Here is a 12,093-nt window from a genome sequence, read left to right on the forward strand (position 1 = left end):
CATTATCCCCAGTCAAAAAAGCCCGCTGCCTTGGAGTGACCTTAGATTCTGCCCTTTCCTTCCGACCGCACATCCAAGCCCTTTCCACCACCTGCCACCTCCAACTCAAAAACATCTCCCGCATCCGTGCTTTCCTTAACTTTGAATCTGCGAAAATGCTCGTACATGCCCTCATTATCTCCCGCCTAGACTACTGCAACATTCTCCTCTGTGGCCTTCCATCTAGCACCCTCACACCCCTCCAATCTATCCTCAACTCCGCTGCCCGACTAATCCACCTCTCACCTTATTATTCCTCTGCCTCTCCCCTCTGCCAATCCCTTCACTGGCTCCCCATTGCCCAACGAATTCACTTCAAAGTACTGACAAACACATACAAGGCCGTCCATAACCTGTCCCCTCCCTACATCTCTGAGCTACTTTCCCGATACATCCCCACACGCACTCTCCGATCCTCACAAGACCTCCTTCTCTCCTCTTATCGCCTCTTCCCACAATCGACTCCAAGATTTCTCCCGTGCATCCCCCATACTCTGGAACTTGCTACCCCAACATATCAGACTCTCACCTACAGTGGAATCCTACAAAAGAAACCTGAAAACCCACCTCTTCAGACAAGCCTACAACCAGTGACCCTGCTGCCTCTATACCGCCATGACCAACTCAACCCGCACCTACTGTGTCCTTCTCCCATACCATGTAGATTGTAAGCCCTCACAGGCAGGGCCCTCTCTCCTACTGTACCAGTTTGTAACTCATCTTGTTTAAGATTAGTACAATTGTCTGTTATGTATGTGCACCGCTTATCATATGTACAGCGCTATGGAATGAATGGCGCTTAAATAATAAATAATAATAATAATAATTTTGTTGCACCTCTGTCTCTGGGCAAATTGGTAAATAAAAGTTATTATTTTTTACCAGCTGCATTGCAGATACTACAGATTCAGCTGTGAGATGCTCGTGCATTGCTGGCTATGTAGGAAATGGAACACATTGCACAGGTAAGAGCAGAACTTTTTATAACGTATAATCCACATAATTGTGTAGAACCCCCAACAGAAATATTCAGATGGCTTAGTGATAGCTCAGTTTCAAGAATATGACATATAATAGCCAAAAGCACCCTAAATTATGGACAATGGTATGAATACATTCAAAATAATCTCCCGAGATGAATCCCTATATACAAGTATGGATGTTGCTAAAGACATATCTGTTTTAGTCAACAATTGTCTTCTCTATAACATAAAAAAAAAAGTTGCATCTTTTCCTGGAGCCCTGGGGCAGATTTACTAAATCCCCTGTCTAATTTTGTAGACAGTCTAAAACTGCGCCAGGTGTATCACAGTGGCTGATGCCCACCTTTTGGCTACCTGCACACAGTGAGGATTGTTATGCAATAAAATCTGCATTAAAAAAAGCTATAAAAACTGCACATAAATCTGCACTATTTATTGCTGTTTTAGTGCGTTGTTCAGCAATTTTTATATGGTCTTTGTTGCATTTTTTTGTGTGGATTGTCTATTTAATTTAGCAGTCTAATTTAAGCCTATGGGGAAAACGACTATACATAATGTGTGGAATCACAAAATTTATGTGCTACCGCGTTTAAAATCTGCAAGGCATGTTAAAGTACAAAATATGCAATGCATTAAGGCTCCTTTCACACCTGCGTTCAGGTGTCCGCTCGTGAGCTCCGTTTAAAGGGGCTCACAAGCGGCCCTGAACGCAGCCGTCTGGCCCTAATGCATTCTCAGTGGAGGCGGATCCACTGAGAATGCATCCGCCTGCCAGCGCTCAGCCTCCGCTCCGCTCAGTGAGCGGACACCTGAACGCTGCAAGCAGCGTTCGGGTGTCCGCCTGGCCGTGCGGAGGCAAGCGGATCCGTCCAGACTTATAATGTAAGTCAATGGGGACGGATCCGCTTGAAGATGACACCATATGGCTCAATCTTCAAGCGGATCCGTCCCCCATTGACTTTCAATGTAAAGTCTGAACGGATCCGCTCAGGCTACTTTCACACTTAGAAAAATTTTCTAAGTTATAATGCAGACGGATCCGTTCTGAACGGAGCCACCGTCTGCATTAATATGAGCGGATCCGTTCAGAACGGATCCGATCGAACGCAGGTGTGAAAGTAGCCTTACATTGCTAGTATCGTATTTTCATGAAAATCCACACAGCAAAAATGCTTGGAACCTGCAATGTGTGCAGTTACATAAGGGTAGTTTCACATTTTTCGGCAGGCTGTTCTGGCAGTGGTACAACCTGCCGGAGATCATCATTATCACGTAGCCAGAAATGGCCAGAGCATGACCAGGCCTCATAGACTACAATGTGACCGGGATTAGTGCCGGGATTCAGCCAGAAAAAAAAATGAGCGCTTTTTGTCTGGCACTAATGAAGAAAATAGGCCGGGTCCCATTATAGTCAATGGCATCGGCGGTGCAGGCAGTATCCAGCTAGACAGTCTAGGCTAGTTTCACACTAGTGTTAAAATCTCCTGGCAGGTTGTTCAGACAGAGGAACAACCTGCCAGAGTTCATCATATCTGGCATAGCCATATACATTTGCCTGTACCACCGGAGCCAATTGACTATATTGGGACCCAATGGGGATCTGGCCTGTTTCCAGCATTAGGGGGGACTCAGCTGGACAAAAATTGCTACAAGCACTGTTTTTTGTCCAACTGAATCAACGGCACTAATGACAGATCCCCACCGGGTCCCATTATATACAGTATACTGTATATTGGAAATTGGGTGTCACCAGCTGGGGATGTGTCCTTATATGTGCCCGATCAGTGCTGATAGTGCCCGACTGTATAGGGACACAACCCTTTTGACAAGCAGAATAGTAACTTCCAGTAGTCAATGTGTTCATATATTCAAAGTAATAAAAGAGGGGTGACACAATACAGCGCTATTAGAACCTGTGATCAGGCTATGCTATTTCATGGGGATCACAAGTATTTACCAATCTGACAAATCAGGACCTTGGACAGGTCGTCTTTAGATTAATTTGCCCGTTGTATTCTTTGCAATAATGAATCAGGTAAACTACTGATTTCTAGACTGCATAACTGTAGACTGGAAGGCGGAAGTACAGTAGCAATATGGCTGCATTAGGCATTTCCAGTCCATGTAGCCAATCACAGAGCAGGCTTACTGACATGGGACTGCTGTGGTAAGGTATCCGCCACATCCTCGTCGTTAGGGCTCATGCACGTGAACGTGTGCGGCCTGTGCCCGCATTGAGGCTCGCAAAGAGCGGGTCCGCAATATATGGGCACCGGCCATGTGTGCTCCATATCACTGGAATGGATCCGCAATTCGCAAGATACGGAGCAAAAGCACTAAGGAGCGCTTTTTTTGCAGTGCTGACTGAATCAAGTGAATTGGTCCACATCTGCAAATGGCGGGCACCCGGCCGGTGCCCATGCATTGCGGACTGCTATTTGCAGTCCGCAGCATGGGGCGCACACGTTTGAGTGCATGGGCTTTATAGTTCCTTTCCCGTAGACCATGTTTGGAGTATAATTTTCTACGTACCGATCCAGGGCTCGTGCATCCATCTCACACCACATATATTGCTAGTGAGGGTACAGGATATCACTCAGAGCGGCCATTTCTCCTGAATTCAATGTAAAAACCACGTACTGTATTTAACCATGAATGAGGTTATCTTGCCCTGTATCCACCAGACACTTTTCATCTGCTGTCTTTTAATCGTGTCGTATTTTTATTGTCCAAATCAACATAGTACATAATGTCTTCCTTGTGATTTCAGAAACGGATCCCTGCACCGTGAACAATGGGGGATGCTCCAAGTATGCGAAGTGTGCTAAAGCTCCCTTCGGACTGGCGCGTTGTACCTGTTTTGATGACTACACTGGAGATGGGCTCCACTGTTATGGTGAGAATCACAGATTTGTTTTCTCCTTTTTGGAAAGAGTATTCGTTCCTTTGTGTGTAGTTTAGATATATTATACATTACATGAACATATATTATGATACTTTAAAGGGAACCTTTTGTCACCTCAAAAATGCATCTACCCCCGCCAGCAGTACCTCATAGTAGCCCGCAGCCTGTTAATAATCATATATTTCATCCTGTTATCCGATGCTGCGTAAGTTCAAAAAAAGTTTTATTCTCCATCAGCGCTATAGTGTCGGCCAGCTTGAAGTCAAGGGGATGCATGCGCACTGCAGGCTGTCACACTCAGGCAAGAGAGGACGGTTAGGGGGCGTGGTAACCTTGACTTGAAGCAAGGAGGCCGCTGCCCCCTTGACTTTAAGCTGGCCGACACTATAGCGCTGATGAGAATAAAACAGCGTTTTTTGAACTTACGCAGCATTGGGCAACAGGATGAAATATATGATTATTAAAGGGATTCTGTCACCAGGTTTCACCCCTGTCAGCTAAACATATGCTGATGTTCAGGGCCTCATGACGATTCCTAATGTGGGCTTCTAAATGTGATCTGTAGCCTTATTTTGCTAAAAAACAGCTTTTACTAACCTGTCACTCAAAGAAATAAGGTGCCCAAGGGGATGTCAAGGGATGCAAGCTGCCGGCCGCACCAGCCACCGTTCGTGCCCAGCGCCACCTTTCCAGACTTGCGCCGCCTCCTAATCCTTTGTGCCGCCTCTCGCTCTCCCTCCCTCCCCCCTCCTCCTGCAGTAAGATCTCGCACGTTCGCACAGGGCTCAGCCTGATGCGCCCGTGCGGACTTCTCCATTTGGCTTCTTAAAGCAAAGTGCACATGCGCTGGCACTTCGCTCGACCCAGGTATGACCTGCACTCTGGCGCCAGCCTCTCAGAGCCCTGTGCGCACGCGCAAGATCTTACAGCAGGAGGAGGGGGGAGAGAGGGAGAGCGAGAGGCGGCACAGAGGATTAGGAGGCGGCGCAGAGGTTTGGAAAGGCGGCGCTGGGCACGAACGGCGGCGGGTGCTGCCGGCAGCTTGCATCCCTCGACATCCCCTTGGGCACCTTATTTCTTTGAGTGACAGGTTAGTAAAAGCAGTTTTTTTTAGCAAAATAAGGCTACGGATCACATTTAGAAGCCCACATTAGGAATCGTGATGAGGCCTTGAACATTAGCATATGTTTAGCTGACAGGGGTGAAACCTGGTGACAGAATCCCTTTAACAGGCTGCGGGCTATTATGAGGTACTGCTGGCGGGTGTAAATGCATTTTTGAGGTGACAGGTTCTCTTTAAGGTTTTTGGAGGTCCCAGCAGGGCATGTATAAGGTATATATTGGGTAAAGGTGACTTTCTTTATTACTACTTCCTTTTTTTAAATATTTTTTCAGTGTGTATACTCTTATAGGGTGTTTTTTTAAATGTATGTCTTTCTTAAAGGGGTATTCCTATAATAAACTAATACTTTATGATCAGTGGGGGATCTCACCTGCATTGCATTCCTTTCTACGTTTTCCCTGACAGTGGTGCACCTGGCCACCTGGCTGTTCAGAGAACTGCAGCCAGCCCCTATTCAAGTTCCCTGTACAGTGACTGGATGGGGCATTCTCCGCAGGGCAAAAAATAATGAAGCCGAATTAGTTCCCCACTGTTCTCATCATTAATGCTCGGACCTCCATTGATCTTAAAGTGATGGCCTATCCTAGCAATACGCCAACCTTTTATAAGATGGGAATGCCCCTTTAATTATAAAACAAATTCAACATGTCTTAACTTAGTTTTTTGAGATTATTGAATAGGAGATTACAAGAGATCTAAGTAGTGGGACAAGTTAAAAGTGGACAGATGTTTTTCGATCTTCTGAAAGGGCCTGTCGCCTCTCCTGACATGTTTGTTTTAGTAACCACTTGAATTCCCCATGTATAAACAATTCTGGAGCATCTATTTTTATGACTGTATGTTCTGTCATTCCTCTATTATTCCTACTAGAAATTCATGAATAAATTGCCAGCAGTCTGCAGTAAAAGTCCAACTGGATATTCATCTTGGGGCTGTGTTCCTACTCAGTCGGAGAATGGCAGCACTGATTGGATAGTGTGAGACTGTGTAGGGACTAGGGTTGTTTCGATAGCAAAATTTTTATTCGGTTTTAATAGCATAGAAAAGTATTGCGATACTCGATACCTGAATGGTATCGAATATGCCATGCAAAAAAAATTAAAATACCCCAAAAAGCTGCGTGTGTTCCGCATTTTATGGAACGTCTGGCCCATAATCGAACAGTCCTATCCTGGGGGGGACAAGGCGACCCAAAAAAGTGGCGAATCATGCAGTTTTTAGTTTTTTTTCTGTTACTGTGTTCACCGCTGGGGTTAACTGCCGCTGATCGCAGCTTCCTTTCATAGAGGCTGGGTGATGACTAGGTGATTCTGCTGCCCGCACCCAGCCTCCTGTATTAAATGTTAATTATCATTGGTGGCGCAGTGCAGTAGCGCATCCTAGTATCGAAAAATGTCAATCCCAGGTATCGAGGTCGATAACAGACAAAAGTATCGAATGGATATCAAAAATTTTATACCCAAAACAACCTGAATAGGGACATCCATCCCCCCAACTGGTAACACCCAGATGCTGGGAGGAGAAAGATCCTATGTAGTGGCTGTTGCTAGTTATTGCAGCTCCTTCCTATTCACCTTATGAGTCATTTATCTAATATTTTTTGGGGAATTAAACATTATGACAATTTTATCTTTTTGATACAGAAATTGATCCATGTGTGAGGAGATATACTGTCTGTCACATGTATGCAGAATGCATTAAAACTGGGCCAAACAAGGTAAGTATCCATCTTTAAGATTACTTAGCAATTAAACTTCCCAATAACTATGACCTAAATGTGATGTAACCATAATTATTCTTTTTTGTGTTTTGTATTTGTAAAGAGGCCCATAATGTTCTATTATGAGTTATATTGTATTTGGATTAATCTAATCTGGTAATTTCAGATTGAATAACAATTATCATGATAAATAATCCATTAAAGAGGATCCCAATACAAACCGCACACCTTATTAAATACATCTATTAGACCTGATGAGGCTGATACTTGAAAATCAATTTAATATTTGCAATGTAAACCCTGTACTCATACAATTTTGATCTTAAACTGTACCTCAGATTATAAACTATTTTACATAAATCTGTAGTACAAGCAAAGATTTAAAAAAAATATGATAATATTTTGTTAAACTGAAAGTGGCCTCTTTCTTCACTTATCAGTTTCCCTGCCTCTGCCCTGAGCACTTACTCTGAATTTACTGATAACATCCATCACCTCTCCAACCTTTCTGGTTCACTGACAGATGAGATAACATTTGCCCATAGAAAGCTATAAAGATGGGAGGAGGACAAAGCAATTTCAGACTAAGAGAGGCAGACACACTAAGGTCTTCTGCTGGCTCTACTAAATGTTTTATTTGTCACAAAGTAGGGGGAGGGGAGGAACACCAGAATGACAACAGAAGGAAAATGGCCAGGAACTAGGCCTCAAGGCTAGGGAAAGGGAAATGGTGACCACCTACAGAAACCCTAAACCTAGCCCTGACTCCTGTCATTATGAATAAACCGTGAAGGTGGGAAAATTCATACACCGTAAACCTAGGCCCCAGTAACCCTGAAAATCCCTAGGATTAGTGTCAGGGTCTGAGACCACTGATTCCTTCCCAGATCAACGAACCAGCATCTCCCTGAGGCCTAGAAAAAAATGAGCAAAAGGGAACAACAAAATACAAAGTGAAAACAGGCTGTCAGATAACCTAACGTGCAGCCAGTCTTTCAGATCTTCTAACCTCTGTCACCGGAGGGACCGTGACTTTATCTTACAGTTAGATTGATCTGTACTGCTTTATAATGACTTTTTTATGCTACTTCTGAAGATGCTCTGCAGAGAGACAGTAACGTGAGTACTCCTCCTTTCTGTATGTGCTGTGTATAAGAGATCTCATAGCAGCCAGTTTCCTGCTACCCCTCTCCTCTCCATAGCTTTATATAGGCAAAACGTTGCCTGCTGATCTCTCAGTGAAGAAGAAAATCTTCTATTCTCTTTAGGTGGGTTTTATCGGAGAATTAAGAGTGAGTGAACAGTTAAAGGGGTTTTCCAGGTTCAGAGCGGAACCCCAAAATATATCCCCGTTTTCACCCAGGCAGCTACTCTGACATGAACATCTGAGCATTTCATGCTCCGATGCTCTCCTTTGCCCTGTGCTGAATCGTGTAGGGCAAAGTCTTTTTCTGGAGATCCGCTGACGTACTGGGCTCTTCATGGGTAAAGCTAGGCGGAGGCTTCCGCCTAGCAGTGAGCCTGTTGACGTCACTGGCACTAATGGGCAGGCTTTAGCACTGCCCTAGCTGTTTTACAGTGAAATGCTCATCTCAGAGGGTCTGCCTGGGTGAAAATGGGGATATGTCCGGGTTCAGCTCTTTAAAGAGGCTTTCAGGTTGCACAAAAAATAAATTACACCAGCATTCAACCTTATTGCATTATATAAGCCAGATGATAAAGTTCTGAGAGCATTTTGACTCTTCCAGCGTAATTACAATCTGTGACCCACACACTGTGTTTACATCCTGGCGCAAGACTCATGGGGAGTATCTGTAGCATCAGGTTTCTGCCTCTTCTTCTCTTCCCAGAACATCACAGATCCCAGGCTGCTTGATCATTTTTAGCAAGGTTACTTTCACATCTGTGGCAGCAAGTCCGGCAGGCTGGTCTGGCAGAGAACAGTCGCCTAGAATTCTCCGGATCCGTCACTACCAGATGCAAACGCATTGCCGGCAGTCCTATTAAGTATGATAGGGTCCGGACAGAGATCTGGCCGCATTCCGGCAAAAATGGTGAGAATCGTCCAGACAAAAACCACTGCATGCTGCAGTTTGTGTCTGGCTGATTCTCACCATTTTTGCAGGATCTCTGTGACGCAGATTTGAAAGTAGCCTAAGTGAGAGCTTGCATTGTTTCCTGTCAATTGATGCAGTAAATTGCAAAACCAGAATACCCCTTTGAAGAGGCAGCAAGTTGAACAGGAGCTTGATAAGAGGTGGAAAAAAAAAGTAATTTATGAATAAGTTGACAACTGGGTGTTACCATTCTAGTTGTCAAAGGGGTGTGTCCCTACACAGTCTGAGTCGCCACTGTTTGGACAATCAGATGGCGTAGAGACACACCCCTTTGGGAAGTGGAATGGTACCACCCAGTTTTTTTTTTTTTTTTTCATAAATTTCTAGGAGGGAGAAGAGGAGAACACATAGCTATAAGAAAAGATGCTCCAGAATTTGTATTTAACAAAAATAGGCACATCGGGGGGGCTCTGCAAATACATTTTTATGTACTTTCATTTTCCATGCAGGCTGCCTGCATTTGCCGCCCGGGATTTGAAGGAAATGGTACACATTGTAAAGCGATCGACATTTGCAAAGAGGTTTGATATTATTTGCTTATGAGGCTAAAATAGAATCAATGTACAAATCAACTCCTGTAAATCATGCTACACTTAGAGTACTTTCACACTTTCGTTGCCGAAACTGCCTGCCAGATCCTGCAATCCAGACGCAAACTGATGTCATTTGTTAGATGGATCCAGATGCGGATTCGTCTGCCAAATGCATTGAAATACCAGATCCGTCTCTCCGGTGTCATCCGGAAAAACAGATCCGGTATAAATTTGTTTTGCATTTTTAAAGGTCTGTGTATGCGCAGACCGGATCCGTTTTGCCGGAACACTTAATGCCGGATGCGGCACTAATACACTTCAATGTAAATTAATTCCGTATCCTGCATTCTGGCAAGTGATCAGTATTTTTGGCCGGAGAGAAAACTGCAGCATGCTGCGGTATTTTCTCCCTCCAAAAAAACGTAAGAGGGACTGAACTGATGCATCCTGATGCATACTGAAAGGATTGCTCTCCATTCAGAATGCATTAGGATAAAACTGATCCGTTTTTTTCCGGTATTGAGCCCGTGTGACGGAACTCTATGCCGGAAAATAAAAACGCTAGTGTGAAAGTACTCTTACAATAGTTTTCTGTATGTCCATGTATAGGGGGGAATTTATCAAGAAATTTCAGAGTTTTGGCATATAAAAGTCGCATATTTTGGTGCAGTCCACATTTCTGCTAAAATTTCCAGCTTTTTGCTTCACTTGCCACTTTTGAAAAATGGTGAGGAAAAGTGGGTGAGGTTAGCTGGGAGGGGGTGGGTCCAGCAAACATATTTACTATAATTAACACCATAAATGTGAATAAATGATAGCATTTATAGGAACCATCAGCACTTCTAGCCCTGTGGATAAAATTAACATGTTGTAGATTTATTAAATCGTAATTAAAATCACGGTAACAAAAAAATGCATATCAGGCCTAATTAAACCACTTATGTGTTTCGAATGGAAGCTGCTATTTTAATCGTAGCAACAGTGATTACTACCGATTTGACACATAAAACTGACCTCTAACAAGGAGCTGCATTTACAACATTGCACAGATGCAACCCTTTTCACATTCAGCGGTTATTATTCTTGCAGCATGATACCAAATAAAATGACCAAAATGACAAACGTAAAAAAGGACACCATAAAAACAGGAAGTTGCATGAAAAGACACTTATGAAGAGAACACAGCGCAAAAAGCAATGCCAATCTCACACATCACATATCATGGCAAATATATTACTAGACATTAAGGCCGTTACAATAACGGGTGCTAGAACAGTAGTGCATTAACATTAGTAGGAACAGTCTATATTAAATGGCAGGGGGACAGCCGGCACTGACTGATGGTGCTCAGACTGCTGGCAGCGACTGGTGGCTGGTGGCACTGACTGATGGCTGAGACAGCTGGCACTGACTGATGGCTGAGACGGCTGGCACTGACTGATGGCTGAGAAGGCTGGCACTGACCGATGGCTGAGAAGGCTGGCACTGACCGATGGCTAAGACGGCTGGCACTGACCGATGGCTAAGACGGCTGGCACTGACCGATGGCTAAGACGGCTGGCACTGACCGATGGCTAAGACGGCTGGCACTGACCGATGGCTGAGACGGCTGGCACTGACCGATGGCTGAGACGGCTGGCACTGACCGATGGCTGAGACGGCTGGCACTGACCGATGGCTGAGACGGCTGGCACTGACCGTTGCCCCGTTCACAGTAGCAATTCCCTCTGTGCTCCCTTCATTGTAGTAATGACCTCTGGCTCTGTCCCCCCTCCATAGTAAAAATGCCCATTGTGCGCCCTTCACATCTGTGCCCCCTCCATAGTAATAAAGTTCTCTGTGCCCCCTCCATAGTAATAAAGTCCTCTGTGCTCCCTCCATAGTAATAAAGTCCTCTGTGCTCCCTCCATAGTAATAAAGTCCTCTGTGCTCCCTCCATAGTAATAAAGTCCTCTGTGCTCCCTCCATAGTAATAAAGTCCTCTGTGCTCCCTCCATAGTAATAAAGTCCTCTGTGCTCCCTCCATAGTAATAAAGTCCTCTGTGCTCCCTCCATAGTAATAAAGTCCTCTGTGCTCCCTCCATAGTAATAAAGCCCTCTGTGCTCCCTCCATAGTAATAAAGTCCTCTGTGCTCCCTCCATAGTAATAAAGTCCTCTGTGCTCCCTCCATAGTAATAAAGTCCTCTGTGCTCCCTCCATAGTAATAAAGTCCTCTGTGCTCCCTCCATAGTAATAAAGTCCTCTGTGCTCCCTCCATAGTAATAAAGTCCTCTGTGCTCCCTCCATAGTAATAAAGCCCTCTGTGCTCCCTCCATAGTAATAAAGTCCTCTGTGCTCCCTCCATAGTAATAAAGTCCTCTGTGCTCCCTCCATAGTAATAAAGTCCTCTGTGCTCCCTCCATAGTAATAAAGTCCTCTGTGCTCCCTCCATAGTAATAAAGTCCTCTGTGCTCCCTCCATAGTAATAAAGTCCTCTGTGCTCCCTCCATAGTAATAAAGTCCTCTGTGCTCCCTCCATAGTAATAAAGCCCTCTGTGCTCCCTTCATTGTAGTAATGACCTCTGGCTCTGTGCCCCCTCCATAGTAAAAATGCCCATTGTGCGCCCTTCACATTAGTAATGCCCTCTGTGCCTCCCCCATAGTGGTAATGTCCTCTGTGCCCCTCCATAGTA

The 12,093-nt window shown here is 44.6% G+C and overlaps 1 protein-coding gene across 1 annotated transcript in view; it reads left to right on the top strand.

The window, feature by feature from the left end:
- STAB1 (stabilin 1) overlaps positions 1-12,093 on the top strand; it is a 318,385-nt gene that overhangs the window by 183,666 nt on the left and 122,626 nt on the right. Inside the window, exons 41-44 of the mRNA XM_044300459.1 lie at positions 925-1,004; positions 3,793-3,918; positions 6,694-6,767; positions 9,337-9,408. Of these exons, the coding sequence (XP_044156394.1) occupies positions 925-1,004; positions 3,793-3,918; positions 6,694-6,767; positions 9,337-9,408 (352 nt within the window). The remainder of the gene's footprint in view (positions 1-924; positions 1,005-3,792; positions 3,919-6,693; positions 6,768-9,336; positions 9,409-12,093) is intronic.

This window comes from Bufo gargarizans, chromosome 7, assembly GCF_014858855.1.
Source record: "Bufo gargarizans isolate SCDJY-AF-19 chromosome 7, ASM1485885v1, whole genome shotgun sequence".
Lineage (NCBI taxonomy): Eukaryota > Metazoa > Chordata > Amphibia > Anura > Bufonidae > Bufo > Bufo gargarizans.